At 42.6% G+C, this 20,936-nt stretch overlaps 1 protein-coding gene across 2 annotated transcripts; it reads left to right on the top strand.

Annotated features, from left to right (window-relative positions):
* Positions 1-4,136: 4,136 nt before the first annotated feature.
* On the top strand, positions 4,137-15,473 carry GINS4 (GINS complex subunit 4). 2 transcript variants are annotated; one of them, XM_042934757.1, is made up of 8 exons: positions 4,137-4,300; positions 4,982-5,096; positions 8,836-8,922; positions 9,767-9,880; positions 11,314-11,411; positions 11,577-11,665; positions 14,305-14,395; positions 14,478-15,473. In XM_042934757.1, exons 2-8 carry the CDS (start codon positions 5,001-5,003, stop codon positions 14,572-14,574), a joined length of 672 nt encoding a protein of 223 aa, XP_042790691.1. In that variant the 5' UTR covers positions 4,137-4,300; positions 4,982-5,000; the 3' UTR covers positions 14,575-15,473. The 2 variants fall into 2 exon arrangements, with proteins under 2 accessions (XP_042790691.1, XP_042790692.1); XM_042934758.1 differs by lacking the exon at positions 8,836-8,922.
* Positions 15,474-20,936: the final 5,463 nt, after the last annotated feature.

Genomic DNA, 20,936 nt, shown 5'->3' with positions numbered 1-20,936 from the left:
AAATAAACTATTGGGACTACACCAAAATAAGGAGCTTCTGCACAGCAAAGGAAACAATCAATAAAACTAAAAGACAACCTATAAAGGGCACCCGGGTGGCTCAGTCAAGCATCAGACTCTTGATTTGGGCTTAGGTCATAATATCATGGTCATGGGATCAAGCCCCACATTGGGCTCTGTGCAGAGCACAGAGCCTGCTTGGGATTCTGTCTCCCTCTCTCTCTGCCCCTCCTCCACTTGCACTTGCACATGTGCACGCACTCTCTTTCCCTCTCTCTCAAAAGAAAATAATGATAATAATAAAAGGCAACCTATGAATGGGAGAAAGTATTTTCAAATGACATATCCAATAAAGGGTTAGTATTCAAAATACATAAAGAACTGAGACAACTCAACACCCAAAAAACAAATAATCCAATTTAAAAATGGCAGAAGATATGAACAGACATTTTTCCAAAAAAGACATGCAGAAGCCACTGACATGTGAAAAGATGCTCGTCATCATTACCGTCAGGGAAATGCAAATAAAAACCACAATGAGCTTTCACCTCACACCTGTCAGAATGGTTGAACTCAACAAGAGACACAATAGGGCACCTGAGTGGCTCTGTCAGTTAAGCAACCGACTCCAAAAGGTTTGCCATACAGTATTGATTATGTATATTTTGTCTCTTATCTTTGGTGATTGAAAAAAAGTAGATTCATACTTATTAATGTGTATTTCCATAGCGATCCACAAATATTTTGGCTATTTCTATTTGCTGTGTCTATACCTGCAATTAATTTCTTCACTAAGCAACACCCAGAAACTACATGGACTTTTCAGTTTCTTCAGTTGTACAGGGTCCTATTTTCTGGAACTTTGAGCAGTAGCTTTTCCCTTCTTTTGCCATGTTTGTGGCTTCATGTTGAACTTGTCTGAATCCAGGTTAGCGTGTGCATCTTCAATCCCTTCAATCATCAGAACTTGCCTTGCATTTATCAAACTGCACCCGACTGCTATCATAGCCTCTGTGATTCTCTTCTGCGTGTGATTGTTTTAATGAATGGCATTCCATTTATATGGTTATGTAGTCATTTTTTTTTAATTTCTTGACAGTGGGTGCACACGAACCAGGTGTTCCTGATTGCTGTCTTCATTGTCCATAATGTAACTTAAGACGTGTCTTTTCTCCCACCTTCCTGAACTTGACATTGCCATGTGACCAACGGTTTCATCATTGTTTGTGCTGCTTCTCCCCAGGTAGTTCTATATATTCTTTTTTGGACATCTTAAATTCTCCTTTTTGATGCAGTATAAATCTTTCTCTGAAAACTCATTTTACTAATGTGGTTTTGTCTGATGCATGTTAGTTGGAGTCAAAGATCTTAGAAGTAAAAGAGGGCCCCTCGATTTTTTATCTATCCCTGTGACTTCAGGAAGACACCTATTGTTCTCACTTAACAGGCAGCGCAACTAAAGCCCAGAGAAGTGACTTGTTTATGGCTACACCTCTACTGAGTAAGGAAGCAGGAATTGGACCCCTGCTCCCCAGTTAAGGAGAAGAGGGAGACTGGACAAGGCAGTTGGCACCAGAGAAGGGAAGTCTCTGGGTCAGTAAATTAATTAATTGGTACTTGTGTGGAGAAGTTATCAGGGCTTGGACTCAAATCTACAACACTTAAGAATATTAGTAATGACACTAAAAAGCTATGCAGTAATGAAAATTATGGAAGAATGGGATTGAGCTCAAAGACTAATGTTTTAATCATCTAAATCTGCACAATAAACCACCCCAAAACTTAGGAGCTGAAAACAATATTTTGCTCACAAATCTGCAATCCAGGCAGAGTTCTGCAGGGACAGCTCATCTCTCCACGTTAGCTGGGATTGCTCACAGTCTGAGAGTTAGAATCATCTCAAGGGTCACTCAACTCAGGCATCTGGAGGACAGAACATGGGACTGCTGTGGCTCGTCAGACAGCAGTCTCTATCTCCATGTGACCTTTCCATGTGGACCTTTCAGCATGGCAGCTACAGGAGACCCAAGCTTGCGTATCAGCTCATTGCTCCCAAGGGATGTAGCTCAAGAAAGAGAATCATGTGGAGCCTGCACAACCATTTATGACTTAACTCCGGAGGTCATTCAGCATCACTTCTGCCACATTCTCCTGATCAAGACAATTACAAAGTGTTGTCAAAAACTGACCTCTTGGCTCCAGAGCCAAAATATGTAACATGAAGACAGAGTTTGGGTACAAAGAAGGAAGATAGTTTATTACTCTGCCAGGGAATAGAGGCTGCAGCAGGCTAATGTCCCCCAGGACTGCAAGCCCACCCACAGTAAAAGGCTGAAGGGTTTCACAAGAAAATACAGGATCAAGGTAGTTTCAATAGGAATCTGGTACATGCTGCCAGCCACCTTCATTATGCCCTCAAGCTGGTCTCATGACTAGCACTGGCACTGGCCATCCCAGTCTCATTTCTGAGTATGCGCTGAGATCAGTGAGATGTCAGCATCAATACCAAGTTCCTGGAACAAAGGATTCTACAGAAAAACAAGTGAAGGGGAGGAGGAGGCTTCAAGAATTAGGAAAAGAAAAATTTGTTCAGTTGAAAGTCAAGCCTTGCTGAAGTGTTTACATCTTGATTTCCATCCATCTTTACATTTCTATAGTGGTCTCAGAAGGTCTTCCCAGATTTAAGAGGCAAGAACACAGACCCCCACCTCTCGGTGGAAGAGCATCAACATTGTAAGAAGAATAGATGGGATGAGATCTATACCAGAGCATCTGTCTTTGGAAAACATAATCTGTCACGACTGAAAACCATTGGACTACCAAACCATTGAAACAGAGTTGAAAGGGACCTTGAAAAGGCCATCCATTTGTCACTAACAAAACTCATTCTAAGAAGACAAGCTCAAATGTAAATGTCCCTTCCTTTTGGAATCCCTCTTTGATGTCCCCCCAGCTTCTATAGCCCTTTGTAAATACTCCCACTCTTCCAATCAGTATATTCCATTTTCAAAACATGGTTGTAATCAGGCAGGTACTACCCACCTGTCAATTAGCCAAACTTCTTTTTCTAATATGAGTATGGCATAGGAAACATCACAAGGAAAAGAGTCTTCTGACTGCTGGGGAAGTGACACTTCAGGGGAGCAGCGACTGGCACTTTGCACAGAAAACAGAGCAGAGGAACAGAATCAGCAATTCAGAGAAAACCTGACATCACGCAAAGAATATATATATACATATATATGCTTTTGTCCTACATTAAAGGTAGATGGGGCGCCTGGGTGTCTCAGTAGGTTAAGGAACGGACTGTTGATTTCCGGTCAAGTCATGATCTCACCCTTGGTGGGACTGAACCCCATGTCGGGCTCTGCACTGACAGCGTGGAGCCTGCTTGGGATTCTTTCTCTGCCCCTCCCTGAGTGCTCTCTCTCTCTCTCTCAAAATAAATAAATAACCGTTTTAAAAAATGTATAAGGCATAGCAGTACAGTAAATGTCAAAACCTGGAGAGTGAAGCAGCTAGGATAGAAGCATAGCCTAAAGCAGCGTTCTACAACCTCACCTGCGTTAGTTTGGCTTGGAGAGCCTGTTGAAACACCCCCAGAGTTTCTGACTCAGTACGTCTAGGTCAGGCCTGAGAATCTTGCATTTCTCACGGGTTTCCCGGCAATGCTGCTGCTTGTGGTCTGGTACCACCCTTTAAGAACCACTAGCCTCAAGGTTTTTAGACCTGGACGTAGTGGCCACAGTGAAGCCCTGGCAAGGATGAAGGAACCAGAGGGCCACAAGAGCGGTGGGCAGAGAAGATGACCCAAGAGACGGAAGTGGCCTGATTTTAACAAAGCCCATTTCTCTTGATGGCCTCCCTGCTGGCCAGGGCGCGCTCTCGGGGCATTGCATTCCAGGGACCCGAAGGCTGCCTCCGACGCACTCCCGCAGTCACGAGACGCCCCCTCCAGACCTTCCCTGGGCGTTGTCAGACGCGAACTCACAGGAAGGCGGCCGAGCGAGGTGGGCGGGGCTCACCTCCTTTCCTGAAGCCGCAGGGCGCGCTAGACGCGGAGCCGAGTCCCCGCCCCCGGCCGTGATTGGTCAGCGCCGCCCGAGCGTGGTGACGTCGTGCGGGGGGCGGAAAATTTGGGAGAAGAGCGCGGGAGTTGAGAAGGGTCGGCTACATCCGGGAAAGGCCTTGAGATTGTCGTTCCACCGCCAGTTGCTCCTTGGGAATTTGGGGCAGCTCCCCACGAGTTTCCAGTACCGCCTGCTACCTGGGAGTGCCTCTCTGCCTCCCCGGTGCCCAGGTGAGCATCCAAGTGGGCGAGTGGGACATCTGGGTGTGTGTGTGTGTGTGTGTGTGTGTGTGTGTGTTGGAGGAGGGGATAACTGTGCTCCTGTGACACCGAGAGACGAGAGGAGCGGGAGGAATATGCTCACTTTCCCGGATGCTCCGAGGGCATCCTCTCGTCCCCGCCGCCCACCTTCTTAGCCTTTGGGATCACTGGTCTGATGTTGCTGGGCCTTGTGGCTCTAGGAAATTAAGCATTCATTAGTTCTTCCAACAGTTTTAAGTGTCTCCAGTGAGTTAAGCACGGCGCTAAGCGCAGGAGTACACAGGTAATGATGTCCCAGTACTTAGAAGTGCCGGGGACAAAGCAGATGCGTGATTTATATTTGAACTGAAGTGAACACAGCCCGCAAGGAAAGGACTTCTACCAGGAAGACAAACAGTTACTGCCTGGTGTGATAGATGCTCAATCCGAGATGTACCTGGAAACACTTTTTAAGGGGTGACCTCTTTGGGGAACTGATACCTGACTTAAGGTTCAAAAGAAGAGGCAAAGAGTTGGAAAAATTCAAAGCCTATGAATTGACTAGCCACTGCCAGGGAGCCTCTATAACACCAGTTGTAGATATACAGTTGCATATTATTGCAAATATATGGAAAACACATTGCAGGGTATTGGTTCTTTTATTCCCATTAGGTTCCTGGTTTCAGAGAAGATGACAGAGGAACTGGACCCCACAGCACAGGACTCTGATGGGGGTAGTGAAGAGGTGGTCCTGACTCCTGCAGAGCTCATTGAAAGGCTGGAGCAGGTACGCATTAATAACGGTGGTTATTTCACAGAGTTGCTGTGAGGGTTAAATGAAATGATATATGTAAAACACTTAGTATATTGTTTGACACAAGATTAGCACTCAATGTTAGCTGTGAGTAGTAATAATTCTTACAATAATCCAATAATGTAGGTGTTACTGTCCAATGTGAATCAAGTCTCTTTGACTCCAAAATGTGTGCTCTTCATCTACTACACTCGTTGCCTTATTCTTGTCTTCTCCCTTTAACAGCCCCTTTCCAGAACTGCCTCATGTTTGTTACTTTAGTATTCTTCATTGTGTCCTACCATGCATGTTATGACTGACAAAAGAAGGATAATTTTAAAACTGTATCCTTATATGATAATCTATGATGATAATTAAGGAGTAATTCTTAATTTGTTTTTATATCACAGACCTTTTTGAATATCTGGTGAAAACTGGCTCTTTTGTCCAGAATAATATATGCATACACACACACGCAGAAATTTTACATATAATTTCAGGAGATTCACAGACACCCTGAAATCTGCCCACCTAGTTTAAGAGCCCCTGTTTGTTAGGAAAGGATTCATTAAACAAAAGTCCAAAAGCACAAAGCATAAAGGAAAAAACAGATACATTCAACTGCATTAAAATTAAGAACTTTTTTTTTTTTACACCTTGATGACAGTAAAAAGACACGCTGCAAAACTGGGAGAAAATTGTTCACAATATTAGTATCCACAGTATCTAAACAAACTTTACAAACTACTCAATAGAAAAAATGAAGTCCGAACAGGCATCTCCCAGAAGTGGAAACCCGGATGGCCAGTAATACCATGAAAAAGATGTTCAATCTTTTTAGTGATCAGGAACATGAAGATTTAAATCCCAAGAAGGTAACCATTTCATACCCGTCAGATTGGCAGAAATGAAAAAGGTGAACAATATAAAGCAAGGACGTAGGGCCATTTGCACACCTGTATATACTGTGGTGAATTGGTGCACTTTGGAAAATAATTTGTTCTTGTATTGTCAGGTTGAAAGCATACATATCTTGTGTCCCAATCATTCTACTCCCAGGGACAACCCTAGAGAAAACTTCCAGGAGACATGCACAAAATGTTAATAGTATTGCTTGCAAAAGTTAAAAACCAAAAATAGCCCAAATATCCATCAACAATAGAATGAATAAATATCATGAGATATATATATATATATATATAGATATATAGATATATAGATATATATATGTATGTGTGTGTGTGTGTGTGTGTGTGTACACACACACACACAGCAGGGAAAAAACCAGCAATAAAATGAGTGAAAGGTAGCTCCTGCCACAACATGGGTCACTCTCAAGAGAATAATGTAGAACAATAAAAAGTAAGTTTTTGAAGAAACAATTTATGTTAAGCTCCACCATTTGCAAAACTGTTGTTCGAGGCCGAGCTTGTGGCACATACTAGTGCACTGCCGTGCCATATCATGTTAACCATCTACCCTCTGGGACAGCCAGAGGCAACCCAGGCTGGTTGCCTCTTGTGGGTACGAGGGGCTCCTTGGAAGGAAGCCTGAGGATAGTGGGGTCTGACAACACAGCCCCGGTTGGCAGAAGGTGAGCATGCCTCACATCTCGGGCCTGAAGCTCCATTGCAGTGCCCCGAGTATGCCATGGCATGGGTCCACCACCTGGACAGCTGCCAGAGCCGGACACAGACTCAGAGGCTGCACAGCATGGCCTGAGGAGCAGCCTGACAGGCCATTGATAAACACAGCTCCGGAAGCATGTATAGGATACTCATGAATACCTGTTAAAAAAATGATTTAAAAGTTATTACCTACAGTGCAGATTTTCTCATTTTAATGATTGTATTAGTTTGCTAAAGCTGTATAATGAAGCACCACAGATTGGGTGGATTAAACAACAGACCTGTATTTTCTCATCTCTGGAGGCCAGAAGTCTGAAATCAAGGTGATGGCACTGTAGGTTTCTTCTGCGGCTTCTCTCCTGGGCCTGTAGATGGCCATCTTCTCCCTGTGTTTTCACATGATCTGCCATGTGTGTCTGTGTTCAGAGTTCCTCCTCTTGTAAGGACATAGGCCACTGGATTAGGGCTCACCTAATGACCTCATTTTAACTTGATTACCTCTGTAAAGACCTTATTTCCAAATTCAGGCACATTCAGAGGTGCTAGGAGTTAGGACTTGAACATATGGATTGGGGACACAATTTAGTCCATAATGATGAACAGCTTGTCATTAAAATTTTTGATCAGGAACCAGATACAGCTATTTCAAACATAGAACCTGATTGTTAAAAAAAGCCCATGGATTTAAATGTAAGTTTCTCACTAAATATATTAAAAACTTTTTTTTGAAGGTTTTACACTTCTACAGATTTTCTCCTAATGTTTTGTACATTTTTATCAAAATAATTTCATAATGTCAATGAGAAATCTCCCTTACCTACCCCATTTCACCCCAGTGTATACCCAGAAAGTGCTTTCATTTTCTTTGAAATCATTGGGAATTGTTATGTAGAGATACAAACAAATGTAGTGACACTGTGGAGAAAATTAAATACTAAGGTCAGGCTAACGAATACCTTTGAAGAGGGAGGGAGACACAGAGACTTTTAAAGTAATGATAATACGTGTTAATGAAGTTCTGTGCACACAGGTATTTATATTTCCATTCATGTTGTATGTACTAAATATTACTGTACCTATTCAGTATTTAATAAAATCAGTTAAAAAGAAAAACTCCCGCTTTATTAGTCCTGTATGACAATTTGGGCTTTCCTTACGTATAATGCTACTTGAAAATACAGACTGTCTGGTTGCAGGTGCTTGAGCATGTGAGAAACATTTTTATGATAGTACCAGTACCTAGTATTTAATAATGTGTCTTCGTGGTGATAACTGGAGATGCAGAGACTCAAGGACATCAAAAGGAATAAAGTGAGCCTGATTGGCATGTAATTCTGAGCTATGCTGAAACTAAATTTCCTATAATTGAAAGAGAAGATTAGTTTTCCTCAGTCACTTATGGATATTTCAGTTCTCTAAGCCTTGGTAATTTCTGAAATGTACCAAGCATCTGGGCCTGAGTCATACATAAATTAAGGATTTAACCTCTTGTTCCAAAACTATTTAATAGATGAATATCCTTTTATATTGTGATCCTCTATACTTTTAGGCGGTTAGTAAATAATCTGTGTTTTCTCGTTAATAAGATAAGGATAACTGTATCCATTTCCTCTCAGATGGTATAGTGATGAATGAAAAAGTATTTTTAAATTGGCTCTAAGCTTCAAGAATGAGGAGATGTGTGGATTTATGTGTTACTTCATCTCTTACAATAGAATGGTGCTGGTGCCCCCTGGTGGGAAGTAGCAGGTGAAGAAGTAGAAATGTGTTGTTATTTGGTGAAAGGTACAGTTTGAACACCAGGTGGTGTTACTCTCAGTAGTAGGTATCATACTGACAACATTTTTGGAATGAAGTGATTTTTTTTTTTTTTGTAATGTCGGTTAACTATAAGATTGTAAACACAGCCTACCTTCTAAAAAAATAGAAAAGCTATCATAAACGTAGCTTGTTTTGAAAGCATTTCCAGTATTTCCAACTCACAGGCAGTTTTCTTTGTCAGAAATAGCTGTGGTTTTCATGGGATATGTACAGACGCACAGGGTTATTTTGCTCCATTGTGAATGATACTGATATATATGGTGGGGGGGGGCATTGTTTTTTAGGCCTGGATGAATGAAAAGTTTGCCCCTGAGCTGCTGGAAAGCAAGTCTGAAATTGTAGAATGTGTCATGGAACAGCTAGACCACATGGTAAGAATTGCTTATGTCAGGGTTACAAAGGAAGAGAACTTTAAAAGCGTTTGTCAGCATAGTGAGAGGTTGTAGCCTGTTTTGTTTGTAGTCTTTTTTGTTTGACCCAGCCTTGTTTTGTTTTGTTTTGTTTTGTTTTGTTTTTAATATTGAGTTGGTTACCTACATTTCTAAAGCATGAGTGTTCCTTTGAATATCTAGACATCAGCTCTCCATGAAAAGTCTAAAACCCTGTCAATACCAGACCCACATTTCTATATGAGAATAGCTGACCAGAGCTGGGTAAGGGCAACCCCCCCCCCCCCACCTTTCATGTGCTATCTGCTCCCCACAGTCCCTAACTGCCCACCTTTCTCAGATACCTTGCCTGCCTGACCCCCACAGACACTTGAGTTTGTGGCCCTTGGCTTTCATGAGCTGAGCTTAAGTCCTTATCAGCCTCAGAGTACCTTTAAAACATTGGTATTATACCATTTCTCAACTGGTGATATAACACTGCTCTTGGACATTTTTTCTGCTATACTCTCTCCTTTACAATTAGACCAGAATTCTTCTAGGCCCTTCTGACTGACCATATTCAGATTTGATTCAGATGGTTGTTTTCTAAAAGTAAATGAGAATTGTTTGAACTTTTTATAATGAGGCTGTAGTCACATCTATATTATTTGTGTATGCAAATGAGAACTCTCAGGAGTTTTTTGGTTCTCCTTTGACCTAAATGTAGTCTTTGAGTCCTCAACACTGCCAGGGATGATAGTTCCTGTGGAATTGTGCAGATTAAACAAAGAAGGTACTTAGTCTGAATATCATCTTTTTTTATACACTTCATTTTCTCTTTTAACAGGAAGAAAATCTCAGGAGAGCCAAGAAAGGGGACCTGAAGGTCAGTATCCATCGAATGGAGATGGAGAGGATCCGCTATGTCCTTAGCAGCTACTTGCGATGTCGGCTCATGAAGGTTTGACATGGAGATCCTGTGGGCGTTAAGGCAGTGCAGTTTGTAATATAGATTGAGTGTCTTGGGGGAGAAGTTGGGCTGGGGCCTGGGAGAACCCGGGGCCTGAAGGTGCTGCAAAGACCAGTATCAGGGTAGCTAAAGAGTAAAGAGGACAAAAGATTATTCTGGAGAAGCATGAATGGAACATGTGTTGCACACTTCTGAGGACACATTTATAGTCTGTTTATCAGCTGTGTGGATGGTGCCCCATTGAATTACAGCATGGCAGTCCTGAAGAGTTGTTTGCATCAGTTGGCCAGGGAATAATGACCAAAGGAAAACCAGTTTCAGAAATTATTTTGTACCCATCTTGTCTCCAGTGTCAAACTGACCCTGATAACTTGACGTTCAGCTATAGTTCTGAGGTCGTCTAACTTATGTCTAACTTTGCAGTGAAATTGCAAAACTTAAACTCCTTTTAACAGATAAGCGCTCATTTATCTCGGCTCCAGGTCCTTCCCATTGTCATTTCCCTACTTGCATTTCCTTCCACATTTTTCCAAGCTCACCTCATTGTGGACTTCATCCTTGCTAGTTATATTCTTATAATTAAGAGTCACTATTCTGTCTGCTTGTGCATTCTGTATTCGTCTTTCCAGCTTTTGTATGTTCTATCTCATAGAAAACAACCTTTACAGTTACCTAGAAATGTTAAGTGATATCCCCTATCTCCCTCATAAATATCATTTACAACTGTATTTTCAGATTTTCTTTCATGAAAGCCTCTCATCCTTTTAATTTATTTTTATTTATTTTTTTAATGTTTATTTATTATTTTTGAGACAGAGAGAGAGCATGAACAGGGGAGGGGCAGAGAGAGAGGGAGACATAGAATCCGAAGCAGGCTCCAGGCTCTGAGCTATCAGCACAGAGCCCGATGCGGGGCTCGAACTCACGGACCGCGAGATCATGACCTGAGCCAAAGTCGTATTCTTAACCAACTGAGCCACGCAGGCACCCCTCCTCTCATCCTTTTTAAATGGTCTTCCTTTTTAGAGCACTTATCTTTGCTCTGAATTCTTTGAAACCTGCCTTCTTGAAATCTTGAAAGTCTAGAAAGGGTCATGACCATGAAGACTTGCTTTTTTTTTTTTTAATGTTTATTTGATTTTTTGAGACAGCGAGCAGGGGAGGGGCAGAAAGAGAGGGGGACAGAGGATCTGAAGTGGGCTCTGTGCTGACGGCGTGAGAGCCCAACATGGGGCTCAAACTCACGAACCACAGGATCATGACCTGAGCTGAAGTCCAGATGCTTAACCGACTGAGCCACCCAGGCACCCCAAGACTTGCCATTTTTTGAAGTCAATTCTAGATTAACCTCAACCCATTTCAGAAAACTAGGATATTTGACTCTTGAATCCTGACACATTTTCACAATTTTTATTTATCCTCAGATAGAGAAGTTTTTCCCTCATATCCTCGAAAAGGAGAAAACAGCCCACGAAGGGGAGCTATCTAGTCTTTCTCCAGAGGAGCTGGTCTTTGCCAAACAGTGAGTAAGCAGGACACAGGGGGACTGCTTTTTTTCCCTGGCTTGTGAGCATGAGTTTTGGTGGTTGTCTCCATGGATCCGATGACTGGGCCATGGTGTGCGTCCACCAACCCGGCAGCTCCTGCCAGTCATGTGGTCACAGCAATTTGGATTCCTGTCTTTCAGGTACATGGCTAACACAGAGACGTACCTCAAGAATGTTGCCTTAAAGCATATGCCTCCTAACTTACAGATGGTGGACCTCTTGAGGTCAGGTGAGCAGAACGCTCTCTTTTCAGACATAGCTTCAGGTGCCTTGGAATAAGATCTTCATGTTTACTCTCAAGCCTGGAAAAGTAAGTATTGTAGATAAGCAGAAAAGGGAAGAGAGGAAGTGTTGTGCATTAAAAACAAATCATTAAAAGCAGGTGTAAGGGTAGCCATTTCAGCATGACTTTTGTGGTCTTCAGCTTAGGCTGAAATTCTTATGACTGCCATTAAAAATGTAGACTTGCTCATGTTCAGTCATTCATTCCTTTAGTCGGTATCTGCTGGGCATCCACAGCATGCTACACTCTTCTGAGACTGAGGAGGCAAAGGTCTCCACATTCAAGGGGCTCGCACTTTTCCACAGATTCCAACCCATGCAGGGACTCCCTAGCTACCAAGGAGGAGTTAAATAGGCTAAACAGACCTCCAGTGATTGCCACTCACTTCCCAGCCACCCAGAGGAAGGGCTCCCAGTATTTTTTGTTGTGTGGGGTGTCTCATGGAAAGGGGAGCAGGGCTGAGAACGAGAGGAGAAAGGGAAGGCAGCCGGGAGAAGGGAAACCCAGCCAAAGCCACCTTTGTGCTCATCTCGCACAGTCCCCCAAACATCCTGCTGAGCCAAGGGAAGGGAGTTACGGTAGTCACGCTCAACCCTGGATCAGCCAGTTGGGGACCCCTGACGTGTAGGTTAAAGTCCATGGCCCTCAGCTGGTGGTAGCTTGACATATCCCAGCAGAACCTCATCCAGCAAAATTGCCAGGCCAAATGAAACCGTTCTCTGGGATCCACCTTGTTCACAACCTGCATGTAATGTGCTGAGGCCACAAGTTTAAGTACAACTGAGCCCTGGGAATTCATCTCCCACGCATCCTGTGCTGGGGGCCGGATCGTTGCCCGGGCGTCTCAGCTCAGGCTGCTATAATGAAGTACGAAGACTGGAGGGCTTAAAAAACATTTTTCTCTAGGCCAGAAGCCTGCGATTGGGGTGCTAGCAGGCTTGGTTTCCTCTGGGGCCTCCCCCATGGCTGCCGCTCTGTGCACACAAACCCCTCATGTCTCCTCCTCTTCTTATAAGGACACCAGTCATCCTGGACTAGGCCTACCCTAATGGTCTCATTTCAGCTTAATTACCTCTTTAAAGGCCGTTTCCAAATACATTCCCATTCTGAAGGACTGGGCTTAGGGCTTCAACAAATGAGTGTTGAGGGGACACAGTGCAGCCTATGACACCAGGAGCAAGGCAGACCCATAGCAGATTTGTGGAACTCTGAAGTGGTCAGTTGGTGAACCTGCCTGAGGAAAACAAAAGCTCCAGTCCGTGTCCAGTTCGGCCACTTTTGTCTGCACCTTGGAAGAATAGGAATGAAGCAAGGACCGTATGCCTAATCATTGCCCAGCGCTATCGAATCTAGTTGATTCAAACAGCCATGAGCATGCTTCTGAATTCCTGAAACTGACTTGAACTGAATTCTACTCATTGCTGGCGGACACCTTCTAAAACACTCACATGCCACTTGCCCCAGATCCCTTCCAAGGACTAGAGCCAGGCCCCCTGGAATTGGAAGCTTGCAGGGGGATCCGCCTGCCCCAGTGAAATCAGTCTTGCTTAGTTAGCCCAGGTGCCCTGAGTCCCCCTCAGACCTCTGGAGTACTGTAGACCCCACTGGCAGAGTGGGGGAAGGCATTTTGAAGTCTAAGCTGGGTTCCCTAGAATGAGGAGCTGCTCAGTGGGGGCAACTGACCCTGTGAAGTTGGAGTCTCTTTGGCAGGCCCCAAACTGTGGAGCGGCCCGGGGAACCCCCTTACACCTTTGAGCCAATTATACTGAACCCCTACCTGTGGGTGAGGGAATCAAGGGCAACATGAATGCTGAGCTAGCCTCTTAGAACTGAGAGTTATCCAGTAGGTTCTCAGAACCTGCAGCTGATGGGAGTCCTCTGGGCACACATGGAGCTCTGGGAAGTGAAGAGCTGTCGAGCAACCCAGCACAGGGCACCTCCTTACATGAAATGTTGGCTGATGGTGGAAGAGGCAACAGCCTCTTACCCTGTAATCAGCCAGTGAAGGACCACTTACGGTGAAAGCCTGTATTCCGTAGTCTGACATTCAAGACTATCCCGTCACCCAGTCTTTTTCATTCTCCCTCCTCCCACTCCCTTGTATAAAAATATTGCTCACTAGATTTATACACTCTGTCCTCCCAGAACGTCATGTATATTTCTACCTTGGCCCTTGGTATTACCTCCCAGGCTCACTTTTCCTCATTAAGTCTGCATTGACTCCTTTCTCCCCACTTCCCTGAGTGAATGTGCCACCACTGTGAGGCTTTATCAGATGCTGCTGGTAGCCCTTTCCAAAGAGACCACGTGTTACGCTTGCTTGTGTCTTCCATGGTGTGTGGCGGGATTCCCAGCACATTTTACATATTGTCATCTATTGCACGAGCTGTTGCTGTGTGAAACCATGGATGGGAAGTGTGCTGTTTCCATAAAGAGCCAGATGTCTCCTCAAAGTTACCCCTCCCCCAAAATGCTTTCACATCAGGGGTCCCTTAGTGCTCAGGACAATTAATCCCAGCAACTTTCCCATATTGATCTTGTGAGCTGCTGAACATTTTCTGACTGCATTATCATTTCTCTGGCAGTTCCCAAACCAGATCTAGATTCATACGTGTTTCTGAGAGTAAAAGTACGACAGGAAAACATACTGGTAGAACCAGAAACAGACGAGCAGAGGTGAGTCCTTGACCATGGGAAATCTTACTCCATTGGGGCACCAGCTCAACTCTGTGGATACATTTTTTTCCTTCTTTTTCAGGGACTATGTGATTGACTTGGAGGAAGGCTCACAACACTTGATCCGTTATAAAACCATTGCACCTCTGGTGGCTTCTGGAGCTGTTCAGTTGATTTAAAATCAAAAATAAATAAACAAGAATGATGGGCTGGAACCTTAAAGGAAATATTTAGAAACTTCTTCCCACTTTGTCTCTCAGGACAGCAGATCTCCTCCGCAGTGCTGTGGATCCCTTGGACATTGAGAAGGAGCTCAAGGACCTACCTGGCCACACAACCTGACTGCTGTTTTAGCCACAGTCAGTAGATGGAGCCATCGCTCTGCTGATTCCACGTGCTGGGCAGGGACCTGGAGATTCCCCCTTTATGTGCCTATTCCAACAGAAGATAAAATATCTTCTAGGGTATCTCACTAGATTGTGTGAAGTAACCTTCTGAAACCTCTCATATTGTACTTATAACAGTTTCTGTCCTGGCTAACTGAGAATCACAACTAAACCAATAAACCATTATTAAGTTTCTGTTTTGTGGCAGAAGGAGCCTCGGGGCAGTTCTCATTTTGTAGCCTAATGAAGGATGTTCTCCCTGCTGCTAAGCTGCAGCCCTTCCCTGAATCTCAGGCAGCTTGGCCAAGCCACCCTCCAGGCCATCTGGCCATTCTTGGCCAGGAATGTTAACAGCAACATTAACTATCCTATCTTGTGACCTCAGCAGCGTTTCTGTTTTTAGCTCTACTTTCTCAAGGGAAGTGGATGAAATTAAACTAATATGAGGGGTGAGTATCACAGGGATACCTGAAGGGAGGATGTAGAGACAGTGAATGAATCGTCTTTTCCTTGAAACATGAGAAAAAGGAACCTGCATTCCAGTCCTTTCTTGCTGACGAGAAGGCAGCAGATTTTCGTTTATATGATGTAGGCTTTTAGAGTAATCGATGTAATATGGGTATCATTTCCAAGAGAAATCACAAAGTGGAAGCAAGGAAGGTTTTATTCATTAATAAAAACATTTTCTATTTCATGCGGTGCTTTTTTTCCACAGTGACTTTACCCTCTTCAGCCATTTATAAAACAAATATGTATTGAGCATACAGTGTGCCAGCACAGTTCAAGGCACTGAGGCTCCAACCCAGAATAAGACAGTCACTGTCACTGTTCACATGGGATAAGTGCTTTGCAGAGGGTTGGAACAGGGTGACTCCCTAGAGAGTATCTAGATTGGAGTTAAGAGGTTCTCACCGAATTCAGTTAATCTCACTGAATTAGGCTGAGACCTGAACACCTAGAAGGAGCCAGACACACAGATCAAAGGGAAGGTCATTCCCAGCAGAGAAAATAGATTGTACAAAAGCCCTGAGGCAGAAATGGGCTCTGGCTGCAGTCAGTGTGCCCAGAACACAATGGGCAAAATGGAAAATGGTACACAGGAGGGTCTGAGGAGCAGGCTGGGCCCAGATCATGTAGGGCTTTGTTAGCAAGGATCCCTGTTGGCCCTCACAGCAGTCCTGAGAAGGAGACAGGGCTGGTAGTAAGTCATAGGTGGAAAGTGGATGTTCAGTGGTAAGTCTGAGACTAGAACCCATGTGCCCCTCCTGATCACATGTACACAGGCTCACTCCCCATTGCCTCCCTTGCTCTGAGCAGCCTACAGAGGGATGTGGGCTATGACACTATTAGCCAGAACAGTGCCTCCGGAGCCTTAATATGAACACCAATTGCCCAGAGATCATTTTAGATGCCCACTCCGATTCAGGAAGATGGGTGGGGCTGGAGTTCTGCCTTCCTGAGCAGCTCCCAGGCTATGCTGTTGCTACTGATCCAGGAGCCACGCTTTTGAGTAGCAGGGCTCTACGTCATCACTGGCTCCTGCCCTGAACGTGCCAGGCCACACGGAGGAGTTCAAGGTCTCAACGAAAGCCACAGAGTGAATTGCTCCATTTCATAGGCCCCCTCTTTAAAGGAAGACTGGTTTAAATCAGTCATTTGAAGGTAAAGGGAAGTTCGGTTTCAAAACCAAGTAGCAAAGGAAGTGAAGTGGCTTAGTGTGACATTGACTTCAACTTTTCCAGTTCGTATTTTGCTCTATTGATAAAAACTCATCATGGACGCATGACGTGTTTTCTTCAAATAATTGCAGCATCTCTCATCCTAAGCTTGTTAGCAAACTGGCTTTTCCCGAGAAGTGCCTACAGACCTGCAGGCACTTCTCGGGAAAAGCCAGTTTGCCAGCAATACTCATGCTTCAGCTGTGACCTTGCGACGAGGTCAGCTGTAGTTACTCTGTGTGCAGGCCCCAGCCAGCAACGTGACTTTAGTGCCATCCTCATATGCATCAAACTTCCTTCTGTGATGTACACGAGTTGACCACAGAGCTTTCAGAGCACATTGTTAGGCAAGCACCTTATATATCAATTTTAATATAATGTTCCTTAATTTTTCATGGGAGGCTAAAATTCCAAATATCTAGATTTCCTCAGAAATTCACTTTTTTTATATATTGTAAAATACACATTCAATTTCCCATCTTAGCTATTTCTAAGTGTACCACTCAGTGTATTAAATCCATTTATATTGTCCAGCCATCACCACTGTTCATCTCTAACTTTTCATCTTGTAAACCTGGACCTCTATACCTAGTTAACAACAGCTCCCTGTTATCCCCTCCCCCCCCCCCCCAGCCCTTGAAAACCACTGTTCTACTTTGTACTACTTTGCATTCTACTTTGTGCCAATTTGTACAACACGGATGTACAAATATCTCTTTGAGGGGTGACTGGGTGTTTCAGTTGGTTAAGCGTCTGACTTCGGCTCAGGTCATGATCTCGCAGTTCATGAGCTCAAGCCCCATGTCGGGCTCTGTGCTGACAGCTCAGAGCCTGGAGCCTGCTTCGGATTCTGTGTCTCTCTCTCCCTTTCTGCCCCTCCCCTGTTTACACTCTGTCTCTCTCCCTCTCTCTCTCTCTCTCTCAAAAATAAACATTAAAAAAAATTTTTTTTAATCTCTTTGAGACCCTGTTTTTAATTCTGTATACCCAGAAGTGGAATTGCTGGATCATATGGTAATTCTATTTAACACTTTGGAAATGTTATTCTGCTTTCCAGACCAGCTGTACTATTTTACATTCCCACCAACAGTGTGGAAGACTTCCACTTTCTCTACATCCTCACGCTGTTTTCCATTTTTGTTTTATTTTTTGTTTTATCTTTTTAAGTTTATTTATTTTGAGAGAGGGAGAGAAAGAGAAAGAGCACAAGCAGGGGAAGGGCAGAGAGAAAGAGAGAATCCCAAACAAGCTCCACACTGTCCGCGTGGAGCCCGATATGGGGCTTTGAGCCACTAGATCATGCCCTGAGCTGAAACCAAGAGTGTGACACTTAAACGACTGAGCCATCCGGGCACCACTCCATTTTTGTTTTATAATGGCCATTCAAATGGGTGTGCAGTGGTATCTCATAGTTTTGATTTGCATTTCCCTAATTGATGTTGAACATCTTTTCATGTACTATTCCTGTATCTTCTCTAGAGAAATGGCTATTCAAGTTCTCTACCCATTTATTTTTAGTTTACTTTTTAAGTTTATTTATTTATTTTGAGAGAGAGGGAGAGAGAGAATCCTAAGCAGGCTGGCACTCTCAGCATGGAGCTTGACGAGGGGCTCAAACCCACAAACCATGAGATCATGACCTGAGCCAAAATCAAGAGTCGGATTCTCAACCAAATGAGCCACCCAGGCACCCCTCTTCACCCATTTTTTAATTGGGTTGTTGGTTTTTTTGTTGCTGAGTTTTAGGAGTTCTCTATGTATTCTGGATATTAACCCCTTATCAGACATATGATTTGCAAACTTTTTCTCCCATTCTATGGGTTGCCTTTTTACTCTGTGAATAATGTCTTTTGATGCACACAGTTTTAAAATTTTCATGAGGTCTACTTTGTCAATTTTTTCTTTTGTTACCTGTGCCTTTGGTGTCACATACAAGAAATCATTGTGAAATCCAATGTCATGAAGATTTTCTTGTATGTTTTCAGAGTTTTATTGTTTTAGGGATTATGTTTAGGTCCTTAATTTATTTTGAGTCAATTTTCTATATATGGAGTTAGGTAAGGGTTCAACTTCTTTTTTTTTTTTGCTTGTGGATATCCAGTTTTCCCCCCACCATTTATTGAAAAGACCGTCCTTTTCCCATTGAATGGAAAAAATCATTTGACCATATATGTGAGGGTCGATTTCTGGGCTCTGTATTCTGTTCCACTGGTCTATATGTCTGGCTTTATGCCAATACCACACTATTTTGATTACTACAGCTTTATAGTAAGTTTAGACATCAAAGAAGTGTGAATCCTTCAGTTTTGTTCTTTTTCAAGACTGTTTTCATTATTTGGGGTTTTCTTGAGATTACATATGAGTTTGGGATGTATTTTTTCTATTTTTGCAAAAAATGTTGGGATTTTGATAGAGATTATATTGAATCTGTAGATCACGTTAGGTAGTATTAACATTTTAACAATATTAAGTCTTCAAGTCCATGAACGTGGAGTGTGTTTTCATTTACTTATGTCTTTAATTTCTTGCAGCAATGCTGTTTAGTTTTCATTACACAAGGTTCTCATCTCCTTGGTTAATTCCTAAGTATTGTATTCTTTATGATGCTATTGTAAATGGAACTGTCTTTATAACTTTTCATTGTCTGTGTATAGAAATGTGACTGGTTTTTGTGTGTCTGACTTTGTATCCTGCACTTTGCTGAATTCATGTATCAGTTCTAACAGCTTTTTTGCGAAGTCTAAGGTTTTCTACATATAATATATTATCTGCAAAGAGAGATCATTTGACTTCTTCCTTTCTAATTTGGCTATCTTTTATTTATTTATTTATTTTTCTTGCCTAACTGCTCCAGCTAGAACTTCCAGTACCGTGTTAAATACAAGTGGTAGAAGCGGTCATCCTTGTCTAGTTCCTGATCTTAGAGGAAAAGCTTTCAGTCTTTCACCATTTAATATGGTGTTTGCTGTAGCTTTTATTATGCAGAGGTAGTTTACTTCTCTTCCTGTTTTGTTGAGTGTTTTTATCCAGAAGAGGTGTTGAATTTTGTCAAATGCTTTTTCTGTATTAATTGAGATGATCTTATGGCTTTTTTCCTTCATTTTGTTGGTGTGGCCTACTACAATGATCAAGTTCATATATTGACCCATTCTTGTATCCCAGGAATAAATTCCACTTGGTCATTGTATATAATCCTTTTTGCATCAGTGTTTGTAAGGAGTATTGGTCTGTACTTTTCTTGTAGTGTCTTTGTCTGGCATTAGTCAGGGTTATGCTAGCCTCAATGAATGAGTAAGGAAATGTTCTCTCCTCCTCCATATTTTGGAAAAATTTGGTAAAGATTGGTATTACTTTTTTTTTTTTTTTTTTTTTTTTGAGAGAGAGAGAGAGAGCATGAGCGGGGGAGGGACAGAGGGAGAGGGAGACAGAATCTGAAGCAGGCTCCAGGCTCTGAGCACAGAGCCAAAGTCGGATGCTCAACCAACTGAGACACCCAGGCACCCCAGTATTAATTTTTCTTTAATTGTTTGGTAGGAATCATCAGTGAAGCCATCAAGTTCAGGACTTTTTCTGATTTGAAGATTTTTTATTACATATTCAGTCACCTTACCAGTTATAAGTTGGTTCAGATTTTCTATTTCTTCATGATTTAGTCTTGGTAGATTTTGTGTTTCTAAGAATGTGTCCATTTCATCTGGGTTATCCAATTTTGGTGTACAATTATTCAGGTACTCTCTTATAATCCTTTTTATTTTTCTAGAATCAGTAGTAATGTCTCCACTTCTTTTTCTGATTTTAGTAATTTGAGTCTTTTCTCTCTCTCTCTCTCTCTCTCTCTCTCTCTCATCTAGGCAAAGATTTGTTAATTTTATTGATCTTTTTGAAGAACCAACTTTTGGTTCTATTGATTTCCTGTTGCTTTCTATTCTATATTTAATTTCTCTCTTCTCCAGTCCTTACTATTTCCTTCCTTTTGCCAGCTTTGGGTTTAGTTTGTTCTTCTTTTCCTAGTTTCCTAGGTTGTAAAGTTAGGTTTTTGATTTGAGAATTTTTTGGTTTTAATGTAAACATTTATGGCTATAAATTTTCCCATTAGCACTTCTCTTGCTACATCTCATAAATTTTGGTATGTTGTGTTTTCACTTTTCACTTATATCTGTTTTCTAATTTCCTTTATGATTTTTAATTCGAGCCATTTGTTGTTTAATCATGTATTGTTTAACTTATACAATTTTGTGAAATTTTCAGCTTTACTTTAAAAAAATTTCTTTTCAACATTTACTTATTTTTGAGAGAAAGAGAGAGAGAGAGAGAGAGAGAATGCGAGTGCAAGAAGGGCAGAGAGAGGGAGACAGAGGATCCGAGTCTCACAGCACAGAGCCTAATGCAGGGCTTGAACTCAAGAACCGTAAGATCATGACCTGAGCTGAAGTCAAG

Source organism: Panthera leo, chromosome B1 (assembly GCF_018350215.1).
Source record: "Panthera leo isolate Ple1 chromosome B1, P.leo_Ple1_pat1.1, whole genome shotgun sequence".
Classification (NCBI taxonomy): domain Eukaryota; kingdom Metazoa; phylum Chordata; class Mammalia; order Carnivora; family Felidae; genus Panthera; species Panthera leo.
This window is presented reverse-complemented; position numbering and strand designations above follow the sequence as displayed.

Coding starts and splice junctions, on each gene's coding strand:
- GINS4 (XM_042934757.1), top strand. CDS start 5,001: ATGACAGAGGAACTGGACCCCACAGCACAGGACTCTGATGGGGGTAGT. Junction 5,097..8,835: donor TCATTGAAAGGCTGGAGCAG/GTACGCATTAAT, acceptor ATTGTTTTTTAG/GCCTGGATGAATGAAAAGTT. Junction 14,396..14,477: donor CCAGAAACAGACGAGCAGAG/GTGAGTCCTTGA, acceptor CTTCTTTTTCAG/GGACTATGTGATTGACTTGG.